This window comes from Aethalodelphis obliquidens, unplaced genomic scaffold, assembly GCF_003676395.1.
Source record: "Aethalodelphis obliquidens isolate GAN/ISIS:26980383/991018 unplaced genomic scaffold, ASM367639v1 scaffold1, whole genome shotgun sequence".
NCBI lineage: Eukaryota > Metazoa > Chordata > Mammalia > Artiodactyla > Delphinidae > Aethalodelphis > Aethalodelphis obliquidens.
Genome location: NW_020837945.1, coordinates 48,154,661 through 48,181,150, shown reverse-complemented (window position 1 = coordinate 48,181,150; position 26,490 = coordinate 48,154,661). Strand labels below are relative to the sequence as shown.

General features: G+C 36.6%; 1 protein-coding gene across 1 annotated transcript in view; it reads left to right on the top strand.

Moving 5' to 3' along the window:
- The window catches only part of ABI3BP (ABI family member 3 binding protein), a 263,592-nt gene that overhangs the window by 173,623 nt on the left and 63,479 nt on the right, over positions 1–26,490 (top strand). Inside the window, exons 31-47 of the mRNA XM_027103558.1 lie at positions 1,130–1,189; positions 2,003–2,086; positions 3,382–3,441; positions 4,247–4,318; positions 5,476–5,535; positions 6,295–6,378; positions 8,181–8,237; positions 9,271–9,330; positions 9,977–10,057; positions 10,662–10,721; positions 12,886–12,960; positions 13,845–13,901; positions 14,549–14,620; positions 15,077–15,124; positions 15,877–15,942; positions 18,161–18,235; positions 22,199–22,273. Of these exons, the coding sequence (XP_026959359.1) occupies positions 1,130–1,189; positions 2,003–2,086; positions 3,382–3,441; positions 4,247–4,318; positions 5,476–5,535; positions 6,295–6,378; positions 8,181–8,237; positions 9,271–9,330; positions 9,977–10,057; positions 10,662–10,721; positions 12,886–12,960; positions 13,845–13,901; positions 14,549–14,620; positions 15,077–15,124; positions 15,877–15,942; positions 18,161–18,235; positions 22,199–22,273 (1,146 nt within the window). The remainder of the gene's footprint in view (positions 1–1,129; positions 1,190–2,002; positions 2,087–3,381; positions 3,442–4,246; positions 4,319–5,475; positions 5,536–6,294; positions 6,379–8,180; positions 8,238–9,270; positions 9,331–9,976; positions 10,058–10,661; positions 10,722–12,885; positions 12,961–13,844; positions 13,902–14,548; positions 14,621–15,076; positions 15,125–15,876; positions 15,943–18,160; positions 18,236–22,198; positions 22,274–26,490) is intronic.

Here is a 26,490-nt window from a genome sequence, read left to right as displayed (position 1 = left end):
AGGCAACCAGAGGGGGCAGAGTCCCTGCTTCTTCTAAGTGCCAGGCAAAACATTTTTGTTGGTGATGATGCATTTGAATGACACTAGTTGAATAAGGCTAGTATTGTTCTTAATGAGCATCAGAAGTCTCTTCTTCCCATACTTGGATAGTTTTCCCTGTACTGAGAGTGGACAGGTGCTTTACTGGATGCCACAGACTAAGAAGTTGCCTCTTACCTAGTCTTCTTGTCTGGACAGAAGTCACAAGATCTTTCCAAAGCTGAGTTCTCAGCAAGATTATCAGAACAGTTTTTGGCTATTTGTGTAATGGCTGCTTGGTTATTTAGGAACTTTTTCTGCAACCATAATTTGATAAACATAGTAGATATTTTCTTTATTCAGCATCCACAGAAGTACAGGTTAGTTTTTCACGTGCTTCTTGAGGGTTGTTAGAAACATATTTAAGTAAAAGCCTAACAATATCCTAAAGTCTACCATAGCAGACTCAGATATTCAAGCACTAACTACGGGAACTGTTTCCCTTTTGTGGTGCTAAACAGAGACCGAAGGTAATGACTATCTCATGAGATGAAGAAGTCCCTAACTACAGTTTGGCCAAGTCTGAGCACAACAATTGATTTCCCTTTCTATTAGTCTGCTGGGGCTGCTGTAACAAAATACCACAGACTGGGTGGCTTAAACAACAAATCTGTTTCTCACAGCTATGGAGGCTGGAAGTCTAAGATCAAGGTATCAGCAGGTTTAATAGGTCCTGAGGTCCCTCTCCTTGGCTTGCAGATCGCTACCATCTTATTGTGTCCTCCCAGGGCCTTCTCTCTATGTGTGAGCGTCCCTGTGTCTCTCCCTCTCCTTTATAAGGACAGTAGTCCTATTGGCTTACAGCCCCACCCTTATGACCTCCTTTAACCTTAACTTCATCTTTAAAGACCTAACTCCAAACACAGTCACATTGGGAGTTAGGACTTCAACAAATGAATTCTGAGGAGAGGCAATTCAGTCCATAACACCCTTCATTCAGAAATTTTAAAAAAATATTCTAGAGGCAATGTTACACTGGCAAGATTCATTTTGACATGAATGTTGGAGCTCTTCATACACATTTTTTTAAAAACCTCTTTTGTTTATTCAGTTCCTGTTACAGACCTTGAACCTGTTACTTTTACAACTGAGACCTCTGGGACCACATTAGGTAATGACCCTGTGCCACTTGCCTAGATCTTTTGCTGCTCCTTGTACAGTCTGTTCAGTCTCCATCCTCATCACATGGCTTTTCCTCTTTCACGAGATGACCACTATCATCCTGCACTGCCATTCGGCCACTGTCTTCACTTGAAGAGCCCTGAAGCCTCTTAAAAACAAGGTTCCTGTTGTTTTTAGGAGAGCAGGCATGAGCTTAGTTCAAAACGTTTACCTGCCACGTGGGGCATTTGAAATCATCACATCGCCTTGTGCTTCGTTGAACAGTGTTCTGTGTTAAAGCTGAGTTTCAAACAAATTGGGATCTATTTCCTCTCTAGGCTGATCAGCAATAACAGCTACTCTTAAGCTCCTTTGCCATCTCAGTTTCTCGATTTTTAAAAAAACTATTTGCATGGTATGTTTGTTTCTTTGTTGGTGTTTTAAGTAATGATGTGTTTTATTACTAATTTGACAAATAGGCAATTATCCAAATCTGAAGTTAGGGTCTCACTGTGACCCTAACTTCCCCTCCCCTTGCACCAGAACTGGTCCTTCTCATTTTTCTCCCAGTGAGGAATTTCTATGAGTATCTGATTACAAGTGCTAATTTTCATGCCTTGAATGAGTAATTTGACTGTAAACATGAGTTTGCCTCCAAAGTACCCTCAACCTTAAAAAAAAAAGATGCATTGGCATAAAATGAGTAAAAATTTTAAACTACAAATTCATGGAACTTTAAAAACTCTAACAGGTTTTGGAAAAACCTCTCCTCAGTACCCAGAGCCATACAATGTAGAATAACATAAGGCTTTCCTTTCTTTAGCTACCAAAGCATCAAAAAGACCTCGTCGTCCACGTCCCAGACCTAAAACCACACCAAGCCCTCAAGTACCTCAGACCAAACCGGGTAAATGTGTGATTCGTTGGTTTAAGGGTGAGCCATAGTAACCTGTCCAATTGAGGACGCAAAGCAGTGCCAAGCTCATATTCTCTGTAAGCATGAAGTCATGAGGCATCATCAGTAATGTCTCCTCTACCAGGTGTTGAGGAGAACATGACTGGGTGAGATACAGTTGGTGCCAGAATACCATATTCTTTTTATGTGTGAGTCTTGACATACATTTAGTATAGTTTTTACTATAAAATTCCAGTTTTACTTCTTTAGCAAAGCCAATATATTACGTTCAAGTAAATAAACAAATTGTAAGTACCTTGCAAATTCCTGGACCAATATTGCCAACTGTGGGTGATATGCCAGCTGTGGGAGACATTTCATTTCTAAAACTGTAAAGTTGAGAATATGTTTGCATGGTACAAGGGAAAAGATCAAGGTGGACTGCACTTGGACCTTGGACCTTGGGCTTTAGGCCCACTACAGGATTTGAATGCATGGAGGGAAATGTGACCCAAGGCAGAAGAACCAGAAGTGTGGTGGTTGGGGGTACCTAGAACAGACTGTCCTACTTCTCATGGTCAAAACCTGGCTGTTGATGATGCTACATTTGGATGGATCCATCCAGTCATTTGAAAGAGGATTTTGAGGACCTGGTTCAAGAGCTTAGATTTGATAGAGAGACATCAACAGTCTTTGATTTCCACTTTTTCTGGGCTTAGGCCAGAGAGATACTCTACTGAGTATTTCAGACTGAGTAACCATCTTTATCCTGCTCTTTTATTTGTCATGGTTTGGACAGAGGTCTCAGACTCTTTCCACAGACAAGCTCTTAGCAAGACCAACACCGTCCACATCAATGATTAATTTTTATATCTGTTTCAAACTTATAAACTGTCTGTTGTATCCATGTTTACTTAAACACAGTAAGGGCTTGTTTTCAGCCTCCATAGAAGTACAGGTTGATCAGATTTTTTTAAAGACAGTTTCTTTTTTCAGTGTACATTAGGTAAATGCCTAAAAATATTTTCCAGTGCAGAGTTTTCCATATCAATTAGAATCCATTAGTTAAAACCTAGGAGAATTTCATGTTGACTCAAGATATTTCCAGGGATAAGCCTAAGACTGACCATGACTATCGTTTGGCCAAATGTTCAAAGAACAATCCTCTACTCCTTCTCTGTTTTTTTTTTTTTTCTTTGTTTCTGTAGAAGGAATGATATATAAGCAAGTTTTGTTGGGGTGTGAATGTTCTAACTTTTCATGTATTTTTAAATCTCTTTGGTTTACTGTATTGTTTTTTTGGTCAGTTCCTGCTACAGTCCTTGAACCTGTCACTCTTAGACCAGAGGCCCCCAGAACAACATTAGGTAATGATAAACTGTGTTTTCAACGAGACTTATCCTGCTTGTTGTCAGACCCACAGTTTCATCTTGCTCCATGTAACAACAGTTTTATTCTTTGTGGCCATTCAATTACATTCTTCTTAAAATTATGAAAACGCTTAAATTACCTGTTCTTTTTAATAGAACTAGTCATGTGTGACCCTACTTTAGGATATTTATTTGCCACGTAACCTGTTTGAAATTGTGTCATTCTGTGTTTTATTCCAGCGGTGCTTGTGGTAAAACTGGTTTTCGAACACATCCCGATCTCCCTCTTATCTAGACAGATAAAGTCATCAACAGCTCTCATAGGGCCAGGAGGATCCATTCGTTGCACATCTACATTTCTACCTTTTTTCTATTTGCATAGTATTTTGTTGTTTTGTTTCCATTTAGGTAATAATACGTTTTTATTTTAATAATTAGAACATGTACGAAAGATTGGAAGATTAAATTATAAACTTCAGATTGAGTATGACTATTCTTCATTATCCATTAAAATTTAGCAACAGTTCTTAACCTTTTTGTTGCCCAGTCAAGCCGCTCTATGAGACTTTGATTATAATTACTAATCTTTATTTCTTATATTAAAAAGTGATTTTTGTCTTCAAAGAATCTTCTTTGGTAAAAGAAGATATAAAAGGAGTTATGTATGTGACAAAAATCTCAAACTAAACAGGCAAAAATCTAACAAGGTGTAGAAGATCTAGAGTCATGTTTTTTGCCTCCCGTAGCTTCCAGAACCATGGGTGATGTAGTTATGTAATAACCCAAGAATTTCTTCCTTCAGCTTCCAAAACATCACAACAGACAATTCATCCACATCCACATCCAAGTCCTGAAGTACCTGAGTCCAAACCAGGTAAACTTGTGTTCCTGGTTTAGAGTCCCAACAACCTAACCCAGCAGGGTGTTGAGTAATCCCAGTTTTGGGGAGTAACCAATACGCCCCATGAGAGTAAAGATACAACTCGTATTAAGCTGCAGTTCCCACTGTGGAGCTGGCAAGAAGAGCACAGTAGGGGGAGATCTGTGGGGCAGCTGAATGCCTCTTGCTTCCTCTGTAAAATCTTTGTCACTGTGCATTTTATTAAATTCCCTTTATCTCTTGAAAATAAAGCTTCTTGTGAAAAATTAGGCATATTCAGTTCAAACTGACAAACACTAAGTGCCTTCAGTATCCTCCAAGTTGTATACCTCTAAAGATGCTAATGTATCAGATGTGGGAGACATGTTTTAGTCCTCAAACCTGCAAGACAGTTAAGAACAAAAGCATTTCCTTTGTAAATAAAATAGAAGATGGCATTAGGCAGCATCTATGCAAATACAAGAATGATATTTGGGTGCTACCAACAAGATGTGCTAGGGACATAAATATTTGGAGCAGGGAAAGATAAATTTAAAAAGAGTGGAGCCTTGAAATCATCCTAGTACATAGATGAGTAGAAAGATGGAAAGGAATAAAATCAGAAAGAATGGATATAAGTAGAGACCAACCAAAGGAGAAAGTCTAACTGTAATACTAGTATAAAGGATGTCTGACTTCAAGGTGGTAGTCAAAGCTTTTCTAGATCTTGATTGGTCCATGGACTCCCATGGTGGAGATCTTTAGGCACCTGATGAAGCAGTTGAGATTTGATCAAGTATATATCAGCAAGCTGTTCTTTGCTCATGAAGGCATGTTCTTTCTTTGCTTAGTCTGGAGGGATACCCAATTTGATTCATCATGCTGAGGCCTCAGCTTCTTTCCAAAGATAAGTTCTTAGCAATACCCACACATCCCACATTGGCTTATTAGTTAGAATCAGATCATCAAAGAAGGAGGAATAAGGAAATAGGTACCTGACTGAGGTATGGCTAATTTTTAGGAAATCAACTTTTACTCTTCTAGTTTAAGAGTTTTTATAAGTTGCTATGTAGTTCTAGAACCTATATTATACTAGTAAGATTCTTTTTGAAGTAAATATTTTGAGTTTATTTAAAACAATCACTTGGTTTATTTTTAATACTTTTGGTCAGCTCCTACTGCAGACTTTGAACCTGTTACATTCAGAACTGAGGCTTGGGTGACAACACAAGGTAATAACACATTGTGATCCTCTCAAACTCATTCCATCAACATTGAAGCTACAGGTTCTTTTGCTTCATAAAGCTACATTGTCATCCTCTGTTGTCACTCCATGATATTCTTCATCCTAAAAGAATTGAAGTCTCTGACTCTTAAAACAAGTTATTCCTTGTTTTTAAGAGAGCCGTGCATGAACCTAACTCAGGTCAACTGTTATACATGTAATCATCTGAAATTGTTTTTGTCATCTTGTATGTTTTTTAACCAATGTTTTGTAAAAGCTGGGTTTAAAAAGCAATTCTCTTGACTCTAACGACTGTTATGGTGTCAGGGAGGGTTCTTTGTGGATCTAAAGGTCTATTGTTTTTTTTAACTGTGATATTTGTTCTTTAACTGACATTTTAGTTAATGACATGGTCTTATTTTAGTAAACTGTCAAAGAGTTTGTACCTGGCTATCACCACTACCATAATATTTTAGCAGTGATTCTTATCCTTTTTATTCAAGCAAGAGTTCTATGAATGATTCTTCACTTCTTGAATTATTCTTCACTACTATAATTGACTCATTGCCAATGAACTTTAACTTGTAAAAAAAAAAACCATACTATTATAATAAGGGTGAAAGTTTCCAATTAAAAAGTTACAAAGACACATTTCCTAAAATATGAGGAAATCTAATAAGTTTTAGGAAACCTAGAGCCATGTGTCATGCTACCCATAGCTTCTGAACTACAGACTCTATAGTAACTGAAGGTTTTCTTTCTTCAGCTCCTAAAACATCAAAACGGACCCGTCGTCCACGTCCCAAACCTAAAACCACACCAACTCCTGAGGCACCTCAAACCAAACTGGGTAAATGTGGGTCTCTCGTTAAAAGACTGAGTCCTTGCAGCTCTTGGGAGTCTGGGTTTGATGCTAGTAGTGGGAGTGATAGCCGCTGTGAGCCCCATGTGGGTAAAGGCACAAAATGACCTGCTGCTGCTTCCCCATTAGCAAAGGAAAACATGATGGGGGAGACGCGCGTGGCAGCTGAATTCCCTGTGCTTTCTACACAAGGATCTACTCTTTTACTATGTATTTTATTTGCTTTTTCTTATTCCATTTCATTCTTCTCTTAGAAAAAAATGTCTTAAATAGAACCAAGCATTTTTATCTCAAGAGACAAACACGAAGTGCCTTCCGTCTCCCCACAGCCCATCAAGACCTGTGAGGATATCACAGAAGCTGGCGGCTTGTTTTTACTTTGCAGTCTGTAGTAGAGTCAAATTCAGAACCTGCCTCAACGTGAAACATTAAAAGATTGAACCAAGGCAGTGTGTCTGTGCAAACTGAGCTGGTTTTTTTTTTTGGTACGCCGGCCTCTCACTGTTGTGGCCTCTCCCATTGTGGAGCACAGCCTCCGGACACGCAGGCTCAGCGGCCATGGCTCACGGGCCTAGCCGCTCTGCGGCATGTGGGATCTTCCCAGACCGGGGCACGAACCCGTGTCCCCTGCATCGGTAGGCGGACTCTCAACCACTGCGCCACCAGGGAAGCCCTGAGCTGTTTTTTGTAGGGGTTATAAACATCTCTGAGCTGAAAGAGAGAAAAGTCTGTGAAGGACAGGAATAAGGAGTTGGAACGAGGTTGGGTCTTAAAATCATGGAGATAGACAGAAAGTAAGGTGTAGAGACCAACCAGAGAGCACAGACTTCTGGAATAAGGGAGGTTCTGCTTCCAAGAGGTGATGAATAGTACTGAGTTTGGATGGGTCCATAGGAGCAGTTGAAGAAAATCCTTGAAAGTATGACTCAGAAGTTTGGGTCTGACCCTAGAAGCATCAGTGATCTCTTCTGCAACTGTCTCTCCCTCCTATCTAGGGTATGGAATTTATGTGATTAGAGCAGAGAGCTGCTCTTCTGGGCATCACACACTATATGTTCTTTATCCTGATTTGCTGAGTGCCTTTGCCTCAAACAAGGTCTCAGCCTATTTCTAAATATGAGCTCTCAACAAGATCTGCAAGATTCACTTTGCTTAATTCTTTTCTATGGCTCCTTTCAAACACGAAAGCTATTTATTGTATCCATGCTTATTTAGACATGCTATTTTCTTTCTTTTCTTCCAGTTTTATTGAGATATAATTGGCATACAGCACTGTATAAGGTTAAGGTGTACAGAATAATGATTTGACTTATGTACATCGTGAAATGATGACCACAATAACTTTACTTAGTTTAATCCATCATCTCGTGTAGCTACAAAATTAAAGAAATAGAAAAAAAGATATTTTTCTTCCTTGTGATGAACACTTGGACATGCTGTTTTCTTAAAGCTTCCACAGAAAAGCCAGCTGCCATAACAGTTACATAAGTATACATTTGGTAAAATGTTTAAAGTTTCCTAGGTCAGTCTTCTACAATGATTGGAATTAGGTACTTAGACACCTAGGAGAATATCATGTTGACTTTATTGAGATATTTATCAGTTTGTGTAGGCTGTGACTATCTCATAAAGAAAGTTTACCTGGCTTTAGGTGACCAAATCTTTAATATCAAGTATGCAATTTCAGAAAAATAATTTCAAATTGTAATATACCTATTGAAGCACTATTATACTGGTAAGATTTAATTTGCTGACTTTTCACATGTGTTTATTTCCTTGCTTTTGACTAGTTCCCACTGCAGATCTTGAACCTGGTACTTTTAGAACTGAAGCTCCAGAAATCGTGGGTAATGAGAATGCGTGTCCTTCAAATAGTGCTTTTCCTGCTCATTGTCATACCATTGTAGCCACAGGTTCTCCTGCATCTTAAAACCATTTCTATACCCTCTGTTGTCATTCCATTACAGTCTTTACCTTGCAATTTTGCTACGTTCTATGTCAGGTTATCTGTTGAATTTAAGAGAACTGTGTGTATACTAATTTCAGGATGTCAAACTGCTATGTAACCACTCAATGCTGTGTCATGTGATCACGTGCATTTGCTTAAATAGCATTGGCTATTTTAAGCTTCCTTTCAAACATGAATTTCCATCTATCCCTTATTTTCATCACTTGCTTTTTCCTCATCAATTGTGGAAATACCATGTTTTTTTGATTGTGTTACTTTTTATTGAATTAGTATCTATATGATTATATTGGTAGATCTCTTGTTTCAAGGAATGATGTTTTTAGTTAATGGTCAAATTTTTGAATGTGCCTGAGTCTTGAAGGTTTAAATGATGGGCTTTTGTGATAGAGTAGGCTGACTCTTCCTCCTTCTCTAACAGGGTTTGACGGAGTTTCTTAACTTTTATTGAATCAAGGACCACTTTGAAATTTTGATGAACACACTCCATTTGTTACATTGATCCTTATACTTTCAAACATATGAGCTCATTATTGTACCCACGATTATTGAAATAGTAGACATTTATGTCAACTTGTATAGAAGTACGAATAGACTGATAAATGCTTTTTCCAGTAGTTAGAAAAGTATATATTATATAAATGTGTAAAACGCTTGTCCAGCAGAGTCTTTCATACCAGAATCAGATAATCAAACATGTAGAATTTCTTGTTGGCCATAGTGATATTGAGCAAAGTGCAATGGTGTACCTATTTTATGAGATTAATTGATATTCACCACAATTTGGTCAAATTTGCAAAGAACAAGTGCGTGTCTCTTTTCTCTCAGTCCTGAAGCTTCACAACTGGCTCCTGAAATTAGTCTTCAAGTGAATTTTTAAAATCTCTTTGGTTTATTTTATTATTTTTGGCCAGTTCTTCCTACAGTCCTTGAACATGTCACTCCTAGAACCAAGGCTCCAGAAACAACGTTAGGTAATGATATTCTGTGTTCCTCAACAATTTTTTCCTGCTCATTGTCAATCCATTCTATCATCATCATCATTGTAATAACATTATCACCAGCTTCATAAGACTATCTTGTCATCCTCTGCTGTTCTTCAACTTTATTTTTCTTCTTAATGAGTATGGAAGACTCTAAAAAGAAGTTACCTGTTGTTTTTAAAAGCTATGCGTGGACTTAGATCAAAATGTCTGTCTACCATGTAATCTTAATTGAATTTGTATCATGTACTTTTGTCTAAACAGTGCTCACATTTAAAGCTTAGTTTCAGACATGGAAATGTCTATGTCTTCTCTAGACCAATTAAATCATAACAATTTGTATGGTTCCATGGATGGGGGGCATATTTAATTTCTTAGTGTGAACTTACTATGGTTTGATGATACTCCTTACCTTTTTTAGACATTTACAAGACTCTTCATTTCTTGACTTAATTTTATGTGCGAGTTTTACCTCCCAAGAATCTTCAGTGATAAAAGAATTAACAAAATAGGCAAACATATTTGCATCTTTAAAATATATGTCTTAAATTTCAAGGAAATATAACATATTTAGAAAATCTGGAACCTTATTTCCAAAACCACCTTCACTAGAGTAATCCAACGTTTCTTCCTTCAGCTCCTAAAACATCACGAGTTCGTCGTCCACGTCCCAGACCTAAAACCACATCAAGCCCTGAAGCACCTCAGACCAAACTGGGTAAATGTGTTATTTCATGGTTTGAGGGGTAAGCCCTAGCAGCCTGTCCCAGTGGAGTCCCAAAGCAGTGCCTCCAATGGGAAGTAACAGCCTTCATGTTCCCTAAGAGTCAAGGCATTGAGGTGTGGTTAACAGCCGCTTCTTGGGTGAAGTTCTTGGTCTCTCTTATTTATAGCAAGATTGGCATAGTCACTCATGGTTATTTATTGCTATATCTACATTTAAACACATTATCAATTTATTATAGCTGTGAGTACATAAACATAGGTATTTTTTTCAGCTTCCAAGAAATGTAACAAGTTACTTTCACATATTTTTTTGTGTATATTGCCTAAACAGATTTTCCAAAGCTAGCTTCCATATGAGAATCAGAAAATCAAACACCTAGGAAAGGCTCATGTTGACCATACTAAGATTCATAGCAGAGTTCAAAGGTTGTGCCTATCTTCTGCAATGAATTATTCCTAGCTACAGAGACTGTTTGCTTTCTATGAATGCAGAAGTTTAAAAAAATTGTCATTTGAAACTAATGTTTTGAAAGAAAAATTAAGACTTTCTATGTGTGTTTAAACTTTCTTGTGTTCATGTTGTTGCTTTTGGTTAGTTCCTGCTACTAGCTTTGAACCTGTTATTCATAGCTCTGAAGCTCCAGAAACAACATTAGGTAATGATTTTTGTGACCTCATTAAATGCTTTTACACTCATTAAAAACTCACTCCATCACTGTCATGGCCAGAGTTCCTCCCGCTTCCTTCAAGTGCTATTGTAATTCTATTTCATGCTTCATCTTTTACGTAGTCAGGATTCTTAATTAAGGTGCTACCTATTGCTTTTAACAGTTGTCCCTGGATCCAGCTGAGGAAATCTATCTTCCATGAAAACCCCTTTAACATTTCATTATATGATTTCAGTGAAGAGTCTGAAGTCCAAATTGTTTGCCTTCTATTTGGTATTTAGATCTATAAAATGATAATAATTAAGTACCATGAAATTTCTCCGAGCAACTTACTTTCTGTAAGATTTTTGTGATATCCTCATTAATCTCTTCCTATTTTAAGGAATGAGGTTTCCCTGTTATATTAAATTACCAAAAACAAGTTGCTTCCTGGAAGTGTCAATTCTAGTGAATCTAAGTTACAGGCTCCCCCATCCTTGATGAACTTGACTATTCCTTAGTCTCCACAACAGTTTAACATTGGTTATTAACCTTTACTAAGTAGGAATCTCTCTGAGTATCTAATTATACACATTAATACCTATATCTTTAAATTAACAAATTTTGGTCTCTAAAAGACCCTCAGTGATAAGGAACAAATTAGATTGGTAAAGTAAAATTTTTCAGACTCAGGCAATAAACTCAAGAAAATCTAATATTTTACAAAACATTGGTACAGGTACAATGCTGTTGATGGTTTCTAGACCTACAAATACAATACAACTCAATATTTTCTTCCTTTAGTTTCAAATCATAGGGGAAGAAATCCTTCTCCTAAACACTAAATTTCCCAAAGCTTCACAGTTTAAAAATCAAGAAAATCTATGGTTTTCTGTTTAAGGAGTCCTTCCAGCCTATTGCAGTTGGGCCCCAAGAGTGACAGTGATGTGGCTTGCTAACTTGCATTTCACACCTCTGTGCCCTCTAACAGAGAAGGTAGAATCTCTACAATTTCATGTGGACAAGAAGGTTCATGGTTGGAGATTTATATGGTAGCCAAATGCATAAGGATTCTCTCTGACAAAAGATGCATCTTATTCAATTCTCTTAGCATTCTATTCCATTCATTTCTTTTTAAAATAGCATTGCTTCTTTGTCTTAGGTAAACAACCATTTCCTTGCCCTCTGTGGTCCCAGCACCACATTAGCAGTTGAGTAGGGTAGGGTGTAGAGCAGAGGAAGAGATCAAAAGTAAGGGCATGTTTTACCTCTTGAATAAAGTACAATATAATTGTGAAGAAAACCTGTTCTTGAGTTTTTCTTAGATAGAAGATAATTTGCTTATACAAAAGCAGCTTGTTTGGTAAAAAACTTTAGAAAGAAAATACTTAAAGGAGTCAAGGATCTATGTGGGCTGATAGAGAATAGTTGAGCTTTGAAATTAAGTAGGATTTGAATTAGTGGTTGGAATGGTGGGAACAGCAAAATAAAAAAGTTTTGACACCTATTGAGGGTACCCAAGGGGGTGGTCAAACTGGAACATAGAATAAAACACTCCTAGATGATACGGAACATTTTGTTAATGATACTGTAGGAAATACTTAGAAAGCCCTTGTGGGAATATAGATTCAGATACAGTAGTCATTGAGAACCTCAGTTTTTCAAATAGGCTCTTCCTTTTTATAGAAGGATAATTAAAATCAGGGATCAGCAAATCAGCAAATTTTTTTATGTGAAGAGTTAAATAGTGAATATTTTAGACTTTGCAGACCATTCAGTCTGTCACAGCTACTCAATTCTGCTGTTGTAACTTGTAGGTAACCAAAGCCAAGATGTAAGTGATATGTAAATACGCCTTGAATCATCTTAGTTTGTAGGTGTGGCTGTGTTCCAATAAAACTTTATTTGAATTTCATACCATTTTTACATGTCATAGATTATTACTCTTCCTTTAATTTTTTTCCAATCATTTAAAAATGTAAAAATCACTCTTAGCTCACAGGTCGGGAAGAGGGCTGGATTTGGGAGGACCATAATTTGCCAATCTCTGCTTTAAATAATGCATACTCTGCATTGCCTCTCCATAACCCTGTGATTCTGAAGGTCTATGTGTTGCTACCTGTGAAATAAATTATCCATAATTAGTTTGACATCTTAGACCCTCTTCTTTCAGCTCCCACTGAACTGCATACTCTTATTTTGAAACCAGTGACATCACCAAGCCTAGAAATAACACAAAGTCAACCTGGTAAATAGATTATTTAATCTATCTGGTACACCATGAGCTTCAGGGGGCATACCCCAAATGTTGTATTTCCAAATATTAAAAAATACAAAAGAATACACATTTAACAACTCTGTATATTGTACATGCTCCTTCCATGATTGCATACTGGTGTAAATTAGTAATACATTATTTCATGTTAATTATGTTATTCAACTGTATAGAAATAATTATCTTCATTTGGGTTTGCTCTGTATAATATTAGAGAATAATCACATATCTGATTAAGTAGTCAACAGAACCACTTAGAAGAACTGATTTTATTCTTTACCTTTATTTTTCACTAAGTTACAGACTTGTGGTTCTCTTTAGTAATAAGTTAAACTTCTGCTCTGCTATGTGAAAAGAATGCTCATTCAATTGTGACCATTAATGAAGGAGAAAGTTCTCACTTCAGTAAAGATAACAAAATTTCACCTTACACAATATGAGCCTAAACATTATTGCCTTTCAAAATTAAAAACAAATTTTAAAGATCATACTTTTCAATGCTATTGCAACTCTCTGACATTTATTTTGAAACACCAGATCTTATTTTTAACATAGGATTGTAATTTCTTTTCATTCCTTTTGTGTATCTCTTAATTCGCTAAATGGCGTTTTGATGCTTATGTTGATGGAACAAGGTTCTATGGTTGTTAATGATAACTTAAAATACTTATAAAACTCTGAATTCAGTTATTAGAGTTTCCTTTAGGGTTAATAGTACTATTGTTATTATGGTAACGGCTGACATTGAGCGCTTACAGGTACAAGGCACTTGTCTAAATACTTAGTTTGTATGAATTCATTCAATGCTCACAACAACCCATCCTTGATCAATTTTACCATTTTGTGTTTTTTGCTAGTTTCTGAAGTCCTGGAATCGGTTACATTTAGCACTGAGTCATCAAAGGAAGCTATAGGTAATAACGTTCCCCAATGGGAAGTCAGGTATATGTGCTTTTCCATCTCATTGTGGAAGTCATTTTGGGATGTCCTCATGCTTTGTGACATTTCATGGCTCCTCACGTATTGCCTGTGCTCATCCAGTGAAACTTGACAGTCAAATGTTATATACAGCCCATTTTGCTAGTATCTGCTGTGTTGCTATGCAAGTTTCACAATTTCCTTGCTTAGTTTCCTCTCATTGTGAATGCACAATTTCATTTTTTAATATTCTGATCACTTTCAATACAAATATGCACATCCTACTTTTCATTTTCATATTGTTTTTAGGATTCATCCCCATGCTTTCAAAGGACTCACTCTATGTCTTTTTCTCACTAGAATCCTTAAACAAAAATAAGGAAGTGAAATTATCTGCTTTGCTCCAGGTAGAAATCGCTGTAGACCCTGCCAGTTATTGTGTATGTGTGTATGTGTTCCACACTGCACACTGCCTTCATTTTCTGCCTTCATTGTAGTCATCTTTATAATCTACCTAAATGTTATTTATTCTCACAAATCTATCTACTTAATTAACCTCTGTTTTAAAATTAAACAGTGTTCCATTAAAGTGGGTGCTATGGGCTGTCCACCACTAACCCGCCATTCCCTGTTTCTTCCGTAGCACCAACTGAAATAGATTATGTATATTCCACTGCCAAAGCACCACTCAGGCCAGAGGAGTCAAAGACTGAAGGTGGTAAAGGTTTTCATGCTTCTATTCTTTTATTCAAAAAATTTTTAATTAGTATCACATTTCATGGAATTTGAAAGTTCAAGCTGGGGTACTTAATCTACAGTGGAATAGCTTTGAAGAGCTATAGCTTCTAAAATTCTTGAATTCTTAAAATTAAAATGATAAGTGACTCTCTGAATACAGAAATTTCGGTTTCTCTGTGGTATCTAAATATTGAGGCATAATAAATTTGACAGTTAATGACAGTTAAAACATAAATATTAGTTGGAGGATTAGGGTTATAGAATAGGATTTCCCTCTTGATTCTTTTTTCTTATCCTAATCCATTGTCCTATCTGTAAAAATGTGATGCAGATTCTCAAGAGAATGAGGTGTGTTGATATTCAAGAAAGAGATACTTGACTGTGGCCTAACATCTTAAGCTTTTTAAAATTGTTCTCCTTTGTTTTGATACAGTTGTGGAATCTATTACAAATGTGTCTGAACCACCTGAGATCACGCTAGGTAATGACACACCCTGGCAGTTTTTGCCCTCATTGTCGCCATCACCTGAGAACTTAGGTTCTCCCTCATTGTGAATTCATGTTGCAACATCATTCTTTGTCATGGCAGTTAATTTTCTTTCTAGGTGCTTCTATTCATAACCATTGTCCAAAAAGTGTCTTCTCCCATTCAGCTTTGTATCTAGACCTTGATCTCTCTCTACTTCAGTCACTGAAACTGTCAAATCTAAAGTGTCTTTTTTCCTAATGTTAAACATTCTGCCAGCTTGGTATTACGTTGAATACTTCAGATAATATTTTTTGTATGATGATCCATTTATACCTTCTGCCCTAGCAACATACTTTCCATTAACACTCATTTCATCACATTCATTTACATGTTTGATTTTTTTCTTCATTAGTTAAACAAAATTCAATGCTGCTGAATGGCTTATGCCTTAACATTTAAAATTTTTCTCCTTATGGTTCCTCCTGAACCTATCTTTCTAGCACTATTGGGGATGTACTAGTGTGGAGTGAGGATTTTAAAAGTAAGGCTATTGCTTACCTTGAAAGTATTTTGTAACCTGGCATCTCTAAGCAGCTTTTAAACTAAATGCATTATGAAGAAGTAGGAGTGCTATTTTGCTGTAGACTTGCAATTTGCTTTCTTTTTTCCTTTAAAATCCACTTGTTACCATCTGTTCTGTCATCTGTACTCAAGGTGTGTGAAGTGCTATAGTAACCCTGGGTACTTTCCTTCAATTACCATAGAAACATCACCTCTGCCTTCCCAAACTGTAATCCTACCCAGCCCAGATGAGCCTCAGACCGAACCGGGTAAATACGTTATTTTGTGTTTCATGTAGAAGGTGAGTGTTTGCAGAACTTACAAGAATGGAAAGACAATATATATGGGCACTATTACTAGTTATCAAAAGCCCTAACTTAATCACTGCTCACAGTATTTGACCCTACCTTTCTGATGCCCCACTCCTCCTTCTATCCATAATCTGTAGCCAGTCATATGGCAGTGTTGTGAACATTATTTAGGATATAACTGAAAAACACCTCTCAGCTACTCTGCAAGTCTTTCATATAGAAAATAGTAATGTTTCTGGTGAAGAACATTTGTATTCTTTTTAAAATATAAATATCCCAATTTTAAATACTTTATCATCTTGACTAGTTTTACAAGGTCTGTGGTCATATAAAAACTATTTTAAGATAGTTAATTTGTTTAAGATTAACCAAAACCTCCAGAAATACTGGAGCATTCCACAAAAAGGGGTACAATTGGTCGGTCATCTTGTCATTATCCAGGTCCCTTACTACTTTCTACTGCTCCTTCCTGTGGCAGTTTGGCCATTTCACTGCATACAAATAAGAGAAACTGAAGTCAAACTGGTTACTTGGCAAGTCATAAGGGTTTACTTGATGGTGGAATTTGAAATATGGGAAAACAAATCATCGATGCGGATAACTAAATATTCTTCTTACAAGGGAAAATTTTCTCAATATCTGCAGGCTCTCTTGGAATGTCAGTTTATCATAAATAAGCCCAAACTTGTATTTTGATGGCCATTAAACTATTTTATATGGCTCTATTTCCAAAGGAGATACGGATATTAATTTTATTCATTGTCCTCTAAAATGTCCTGTTAAATCCTGTTAATATCCTTTGCCTCTTAAACTCTACAGTTTAATTTTTACCAAAATTCCACACTGCATTAACTGGATCTGTGTCAATTATCTCTAACTTTTCTAAAGTTTTGTTAAATAGCTTTAATCATTAATATGATTGAAATATTTAATCGTAGATACTATCAGTGATACTAATCTCATTCTGAATCATTTTTTATAGAATTGCCTCATGACATGCCTTTACCTGCAAGATGGTCTCTTATACCCTGGGGAAGCAAATAGCCTATCAGTACGAACTTCGGCAAGCAAAGCAGTTCAGAGTCAGAATATCACAAGACTAAGGACACCATAGAAATATAGAATTTTAGGGTTGGAAGGGCTCTTAAAAATCCTGTTACTGTTGATGAAGAACCCAATGTTGTAGACCGAGTGATCCGCAAAGCGAACTCTGAATCTCCCAGCTCCAGGCTCCTAAACCAGTGTAATCTCCAACATATCTTGTTCATCTCTCCACAGGCAAGAAGATTCCACTGAAACGATTGCATGCCTTGTATATTTTGACTATCAGGAAGAAGTCCCTACAGACTCAGCTTCTTCTTTTATCTAATAACTCTTATTTTCAGCAAGCTTTTCTTAAGGTGCCTGAAACTCTGTGACCTTGAAAACCATTTTGTTTCTTCTTATCTCTCTTTATCCCAAACACACTGAACCCAACCAAACAAGGTATTTCCACAAGCTGCGATCTTTCATTTGATAATTCTTTTCCTCCAGCAGGATAAACTGTTAATTTTCTTGGTGAAGAAATAATTGATTTTTTACACTGAATGTCCTAGAACTTCTTTGGGAATTGCTCAGCAGAAGAATAACTTTCTTCAATAATGTATCCTTTCAATTTCTGTTCAATTTTTCTTCTCCAATATGACCAATAAAAATTGTGTTTTGTTTAACAAGATTAATTTTTTTCCATTAGCACTTACTATTAAGATACATTCATTTTCTAGGTATATTTGGAATGTAATGTGCTTTTTATTTAGAAGAAATTGTATCTCTTTGCACTTAAAATATTATACTGGGTTATTCTGATAAAATGATGTGAACTTATAATGATGAATTATTTTATTATGAAATTTATTTTTAACCTGTTTAATAGGTATTTGAAGTGGATATTTCTAAAATTCCAACAGTTTCATTTGCCAGCTGAATATCTTGGATATCTTTAATGTGCTGCCTTGTTTTTTTTTTTTCCCATTATGATAAGAAAATTACCTTCTTATACTTTGTGGCTCTTTGGGAACTTTAATTGCTGTGTATTTAGGTCTTCAATTACTCAACAAACATCTCTGAGATCCTAGAGGTTTAGGTACTGTGACTCTTGAAGACCTCAAGAGCTCCGAACCTATATCCTTTCTTTTAGTGCCCAAGCAGACACCGCGAGCTCCTCCCAAACCAAAAATATCTCCACGTCTAAGAATCCCACCGACACAGCCAGGTAAATACTTATTTTATATTCTGGCCTGAAAAATTTGACGTTAGTGGAGTTACTCTGTTGAATTATAGCAAGTTAGGTTTTTAACCCTTATAAAATAAGACTTCCTTTGAAACCTAATAAATATTTACATTTATTTTTAGACTTTATCAAAAAGTATATTATTGGAGTAGCTTATTCCAGAAGCTTCCCTGTTGTTATATTATTTGAGAGGGGGATGGAGGAGAATGGAATTTCTTAAAAGAGTAGCCTGCCTACTCCCTTCACTTCTCACAGCTTGAGAAAACCTTCCATGGTCCTTGAATGTCCGCCCCCTGCCAATCACCTAATTTCTTTTTTCTTTCAGTCAATTTTATTTAACATTAGGTCATGAAGATTTTTAATATATATCCTCTTCTGTAAAATAATAACATAATATTGCTTTGGTTGTTTTGCTAGGAATTTTGGGAAGGACCTAAATAAGAGTCATTATAAACTATTTTTTATTCTGTTCAAGAAGCTCTTACTTGAATGATTGAATGATTAACTCTAACCCTAACTTCTCAACCAAGATCTTGTCCAGTTCCTCTGACTGTTTTGGCAGATCTCAATTTCAGGCTACCATAAAATTGACATGCCTCAAAGAAAGCTCATCTTTCCCTCCTTTCAGTTTCTCATTTATATCTGTTGCAGATCCTGAGCATTTTACATCGATTTTTATCCTCTTCCTCATCTGGCCTCTGCAGTCCATCAGTTTTTCCAGACATCTCTAACATTGGTGCCTACTCCAAGCATATACCCAGTCATGCCTAGTCTATTGTCATGAATCAACTGATCTCCTGTCTCTCTTCTCTCCTAATTTAAAATTGTACCACCCTTGGTGCTTAAGTGGCTGATTAATTCATTTCATCAGTTAGTCACTTAACAACTACTTATTGCATGCTGACCTCACATCAGACAATGTGCTAGACACTGGGAATGTGAAACAAAATTTCATCCTTCTGTAGTCAAGGAAGTTATAGTCTAGGCCAGTCCCCTAAATCTAAATTTATTTTTTATACATGGCCCACTTCCAAAAAGCATATGAAGTGCACCTACCCAATTTGCTAGGAAAGGAACCCTAACTATGACCAGTGGTCTGGGGAAAGGAAAATGTTAGCAGCATCAAAATTATGCTTGATCTAGGTAGTAGCTCTGAATTACCAACACAAATTCTTTAATCATATCTCAGTATCCCTACTGAAAGAAAAAAACTGTAGATGTGGGGATGGTCTTTAATATCTGAGAGGTATTAACACTTTCTTTAATATTTCTGAGAGAAATTTTACCTATTACTTTTTCTTTGAAGGAAAACTCCTTAAAAAACAGTTCCATTTACTACATCTAGCTAATGATTTTAAATCTGCTTTAATGTATTTTAAAATGTGTTTTTATTTAATTACTAAAACTTTGCTAAAAAATAATATGGGTGTGATATGTAAGTAGATGAAGGTACCAAAGCAACAATCATCTGAAAGAATAAGAAATTTAAAATAATAACAAAAAATAAATTTGAACTATTAATATATAAGAGATACTGGGAAAAATAATTGATGATTAGTGAATAAGTAATGAATAATAGAATAAGAATAAAAAAGCAAGTATATTAAATTTGTGGATAGGAAACTAAAATCTAACTTTAAGAAATCAGCAGATAAAATTACGAGAAGAAGCTCTCAACCTTTTATGTGAATATAAAGCATAGAACAAATGAGGCAGAAAAAGGAGAAATGGAAAGAAATAAGAAAGCATAAAACAATGAATGATGGAAAAGAAAAGAAAAGATGAGAAACAAGAAGTGCTGGAAGTTAAGACATTGAGGATATAAAGTCCTCATTAGTAACATTTTAAAAAGTAAAGGAGATATGAACTAAGAAGGAAGACTTATTCATAATTTTATCTTTTTGAGCCGTACTCTGCACTTATAAAAATACAATATAGTAAATCAGGAGCTTACTCTAATTTCCCATTATGACACTGTATTCTAAGTTTCAACTTTGTTTGATTTTGATTTAGACCTTTAGCTAACCTTCCTCGACAAGGTAAGCAACTTCAGAATGGATAGATGCATATGCTCAGTGGTTCCACTCTCACTCTGAAACCCTGGAGTGACTGCAGACTATAACAAGAGAGCATCCTGATTCTGTCCCAACTGAGCAAACTCCCAGCCCATCAGCATCTCCCCTGGAAAGTAGCTACAATCCAAACACTTCTAGCTTTGTCAGGGCAACCTAGTGTAAGGGGACTATTTGGAAAATTGATCATGAAAAAATGCACTCTACTTATTCCTCTTAAAAGTGGGTGAAATTAGGATCTCTCTTACCCAGGAATATATGAGCTTTACTTAATAGATCCCAGCAATACCCTAGGTTTTTATAGTCTTTCAAGAATATTTGTGTATGTATACATATGTATCACTCAGTAGTTCAAAAACAAATATTTAAACCCTAGTAGTACTCCCTCCTTACCCCTGGCTAGCTGTTGTGAATTTCAAAAGGCCATTTGAATGGGAGAATGTTCTGTTCGCACGTGCAATATCAATATCAAATGCAAATTATTATTGTTGGGCTATAAGGGCATCATCTAACAATAGTGTATACAACTTAAAGAGCAATGCAATGTATTCATCTACCACTGTTTTCAGAATGAAATTCTGTAATTGGGCATGCCACCTCATTTATACTTAAACTATGTTGATAAATTAGATAGCAAAAGTTAAATTTACTATATTTGGCATTTGAGGGGATAGTGGGATCAAAAATTTGGAAGAAACCATCAAGAATATTTCACCATTAAAATACAGGTTTGATTTTTAGATTCCTATGTTCATAAGTGATAATGAACAGTCCTGTTAATGATTTTATATCTAGAAATCTTATAACCATCAAAATTGCTCCTAATTCTTGAGGGGGCAAACAATGTGAAAAGCAAAATATACTCAGATCCTTCAATGTCAAATTTGTAAAGATTCTCCAGAAGTAGAAACAGATATTTATAGGGGTATAGCTTTCACATCATTTTGACATTTCACACTTAATTCTCACAATCACCCTTTCAGTTAGGACCGGTTTATTAATTCCACCTAAAAAAATGAGGAACAATTTAAAATGTGACCTGCAGAGCTGGGATATAGCGAGCCCAAGTGTTGGGACCTAGCAGTCATATCTGGACCTCAGTGTTCAGGTCTTGTCTCTGGTGCTTAATGATCACGTGACCCCAGGCAAATAGATTTAAAGTGAAGCTGATAATTCCTTCCTCTCAGCAGTACGGTGAGAATCAAAGGGCATAATCTTATGAAAGTACTTTTGAAATTGTAAAATGAGCTATAAATAAAGTAGACCTTTTTTTTTTTCCCCTGGTATCTATTACATTTGCACCTTGTTACTCCAAAGGAACAGCTGTGGAAAGACAATTTTGGTTTGTGAACATGTCATTTAAAGGTTTATTTAGAACCTAACAATTGCCGGAGATGTAGAATGCGAGCCCACCCATTCCATTCCGTCGCCCACTTCTCTTTCTGCTGTTGCTGAGCTGACTTTAAGCTGCTCTTTTCCATACTTCATGGGATCCCATTCTGACTTCACTGAATTCATCTTCACAGAAAGACATAGGGATGGGTTTAAGAAGTCAAGCAAACATCCACAAAAGAAGAACACTCTTGCATTAATTAAATTGCTATCTCTTCTGAAATGATGTTTAAAAAAAATCATTCATCCTGTTCTTATGCTTAGTCAAATTTTGCTGCTTCTCAGATTTCATTTTTCTTAACGTATCTGGAATTCTAACTGATCTATTTTTAGAGCTTAAGGTTTATTTTTCCATCTAAATCCCATTTCAATACTTTTTTAAAATCAGTAATCAGTCTTATACTTTGTCATATCTTATGTGTTAAGCAAGACTGGGAGATGCTAAAACCAAATGACTCATGATCCGAGCTCTCTCTTTCAGCTCCTAAGGTGTTCCAGCATGTTACTCCGAAGCCAAAGACATCACCAAGTCCAGAAGCGTCCTATACTCAGCCTGGTAAATGCTTTATTTCATGTTTAAACCAAATGCATTCTACAGTCACACTCTGCTGAAATGAAACATGAGGACTGATGGATGTGAGGTCCATGTTTCACTTCTGTTCAGGTACCACGTTGTATCATGCATGATATAATCATTTCAGAGTGTTCATAAGAGTTATCTAAGTGCTCATATGGTAAACCATTGATATAATCCAAAGGCAGAGAATTATGCCAAGGGTAGAATGCTTCTTCTAGAATTAAAATTCTCTTATTTTTTGACTTCCAAAAAATAACCTACCAATGTTAACTATGCTGTGCTCATGTTTCACCAAGATAAAATAAAGAATTGGGGATTTTCCCGCAAAAATGATAAAATGATGTTTTACAAATGGAGGAAATGATGTTTAACCATTTTCTTGGGTTCAAACATTTTACACTATCCAGTATTGAGGGTCTTTTTTTTTTTTTTCCTTTTAAATTCTATTTTACCCATTCATGGAGCAGTTGCTTGAGTCAAGAAATTTGTTTCACACAGGAAAAAATGATTTCTTTAGTTACAGATCAATTTCTTGCCTATCATTTGAGAAGGCTTTTTGCTCCTTTATGGGGGGAGTAATCTCATGTTTGTGGGAGTAGTCAAGGTAGGGACTGCAAGGACCCAGACATTTCTCTAGATCCTCAAGTGACCATACAAAGCTGCTGTTAGCTACACTAATTAGTTCACTGTTGGTTCGCTAATAAGCCAAACCAAGTTTTTAACTAGAGTATCTGAGAAATACAGTAAGTTCCCCCCCCCCGCTTTTTTTTAAGGTGCAATTATTATAAATTCTTAGATGGTCCTGGAAGCGTATAGAACATTCCTAGAACCAAAGGATTTCTGAGCTGTAGCTTGAATGATGGCATTTTGGAGGCAAGTGAATTCACTTGCTATCATGTTTTCCAGGTTGTATAAGCGCAGGGTGTTACTGTCGCTGTGGGATGGCTAGGTTGTTGCAGGTGGTGATAGGCTGCAAAGAGCCTCTTTTGCCCTGAAGTCTAGACTTTAAATTAGTACTGCTAAGTGCAACAGTCAATATTATAAATGCCAATAAGGAAAAAGCTGATCTTCCCACTTGCAAAAGGTCAGCTTCTTGTTTTCAACTGAGGAAAAAATATGTAACGGAAACGAAGTCATTACAGATAACAACAGTAGATATGAGCGATTATATTCACTTTTCGTTAGAGAAAGCAATACTATTGGTCCTGATATGACATAATCTCATTAAACCAATATATCTAATAGTTCAACTTTTTCTTCCTTTTTAAATGTCTACTATTTGCCTTAATTCCATCAACACCTTCTTTTTCACAGACACTCTGATCTGTACGTTTGAGCCCTGGAACAACAGCACAAACGCTCTCTCTGGAGCCTTCATTGAGCTTATTCTATTGACTCTCCAGTTCCAAATGTTCAGATTGAATTTTGTCTCTAAACCTAGTGTTGGTGCTGCCATTGTGTCCATCAGGGGTTCCCCTATTGCTCCAGGGGTGTGATGCTACGGGAAGAATCACAGGCAGTCTTTACTACTATTTAATGTTCTCCCAAGTGTTTTAACAGACTGGATTCAAACAGTCTTGGGGTTGTATCTAGGCTCAGGTTTGCATCCTAATGAGCCCACAACCTTGTTTACTGGCTCCTCAGAAAACAGGGTAAATTACATGTAAACTTAATGTGTACTTGTATCTCTATCCTTTTTATAGAGATAGATGCTCTATAAAAATGTAAAAAGTAGTACTGAAATCAGGACATAGTTATGTTTTAACACAATGTTTATCTCAAAATTTATACTGAGAGATATTAGAAGTGACAAAACTGAATTTTTAGACCGGTACCAAGTAAGTCAGTCTCGGATTATCTCTACAGCTCTTTCATTCTATAGATTCCTAAGTATAACACAGGTTTCATCCAGTGAGGCCTTTAGAAAATATCTTTCAGTCACTCAGTTGAATTATCTACAACACTTAATGAGGAATCTAGACAAACTGAGCCCACACATCATGTCCAGAACCAAAACAGAACTGGCTTTTCTTTTGATCTGCCTTGGAGGAATGCTTTTGAATTCAGAGAAAAGGACCTGCCCTGATGCCTGGCTCAACAGAGCTGTGCCTTCTTTGTAGATTTGTTTCTGTACCAAGGGCTGTCTTGGCTTTGTTGGAACTTCTGTCACCACAGAAGTATTTGGATAGACTTCAGTCATCGGGAGCAAACCAGGGGCAAAAAAGTTTAGATTTCAGCAGGCTATCCAATCCTACAAATGTTCTGTAACTGCTCTCTTGGGCAAATTCTAATTTGCAGTCACACATCAGCATTTTTGCAGTTAGGAAAGAAGAGACTAATGCTAAAATGTCTTTTGGAGATGGAATTGCTAGGATGTAGACAATGACTGAATGGTGTTATGGAGAGAAGGATGACACTGTGATTTCTAGCTTGGGCAGGTGGTAGATGATAATACCATTAACTAACACAGAGGGGAATGAAGGCAGGGAACACAGAGGGAGGAATGAAGGCTTGTGTTTGTACGTGCTAGGTTTGGAGGGCCAGCAGGACTGGTGGTTGAAATGTATTTTTGGATATCTAAACAGAGGTCGATATTTAGGATGTAGATTTGGGAGTCATGTGTCTACATATAGAAGGTTCTTAAATCTTGTGAGTGAATGACATCATCCAGGAGAAAGTACAGACAGAAAATAAGAGATCAGAGATCAAAGTCGTAGGGGACACAGTTATATTTCAAGAGTGGACAGAGGAAGAGGAGCCATCAGAATTTGCTGTCAAAAGATCCAAGTAGCAGGAAAGAGGGGCTCGGGAGGCAAGACAGGGAAGGGCAGCCGTCAATGACAGTGAGGTGGACAGGTGTCAGAAGAGCTGTTGGACTTGACAGTGTGGGTCCAAAAGCCTGCATCTGAAACCTGTGGGCCAATGCTTCAGAATTCAGCAATTTTCAGACTTTGGAAAGGTAAAACAGCACATATACCGTCGATTACAAGCATATTCATAAGTCTGCAGTGGGAAGTATGAACAGTCACACTACTCAGGATGAATAAAAACTGCAAATAGCCTCAGGTCAGTTCTAGTCAGGTTTTACTGTCAAATAAGTTTAGAAAAAAAAAAAACACTTTCTGTCTTCAGAGCATTTTGAACTTCAGAACTATGGATGAGGCCTCATGGATCCGTGGGTGCGGGAGTGGGTGCAGGAGATCAGGAAGCCAGTCCACGGTGAATGGAGAAGACGCAGTTAAGAGACCAGGAAGCAGAGACAGATAGAGTTTTTAGATGAAAGGAATAAGAGCAAGAAAGGGATGGTTTGAAGGGGAAGCCATGTCAAGGAAATGGTTATTAATGTTAGGATGTTGGAGCATTTGAGCTGTTTTATAGGTGGAGAGGGAGGAACTCATGGATAAATGGAAATATGGACTAACGGAGAAAAATAGAAGATAATAGAAATAATGGAAAGTAAAAGGTCCCAGAGGAGATGGGAGGGAAGGTGACCCAAGAGCACAGGTAAAACTCTGCAAGTGGTCTCTGAAAGGGCAGGAAACCTGCTTCCTCTCAGACTGGACCTTAGGGTACAAGGTTAGAATAAAGGAAGAGGGAATCTGGAGGTGAAAAGGGTGTGTGGTCTATGTGTGTTACTTTTCTAAGAGAATCTCTTTGTAGCCTATTGCAGGGGTAAACCTTACTGAAGATTCCTTATTCCACCATCTCTGTCAGAGAGCGACACCTTCATTCTCTCATCTGCTCTGGCAAAACATTCATGCGTATTCATTTACATTTGTCCATATTGGACATCTCCACTCACAGTTGTCTCATGTTAGTTGAATTGTTCTTTGGAAACGTGTCCTTTATTCAAAAAGACAGTTAATATAACTGGTAAGTGAATTGGTTATTTAATATAAATGGTAAATTGGCTTATACAAATGGGTCTAAAATATAATAATGGTAAGTAATCTTATAAAGAAATCAAAACTGCCTTCTTAATAAATTGTCATGATTTACACTGATAAGTTTCCTCCAGCATGGAAGATTTTGGTTTTAAGAGTCATGCTCTTATTCAATTAAATATACGGAGGAATGCCACATTGGGAAAAAGAAAAAAACAACTTTGCATTTGTTGGAGCTGCCGGTGACCAAGAGAGAGAATGATTCATATCCCTTTCCTGTGAATATTTCTAGTTCTTTCCTTTCCACTGATT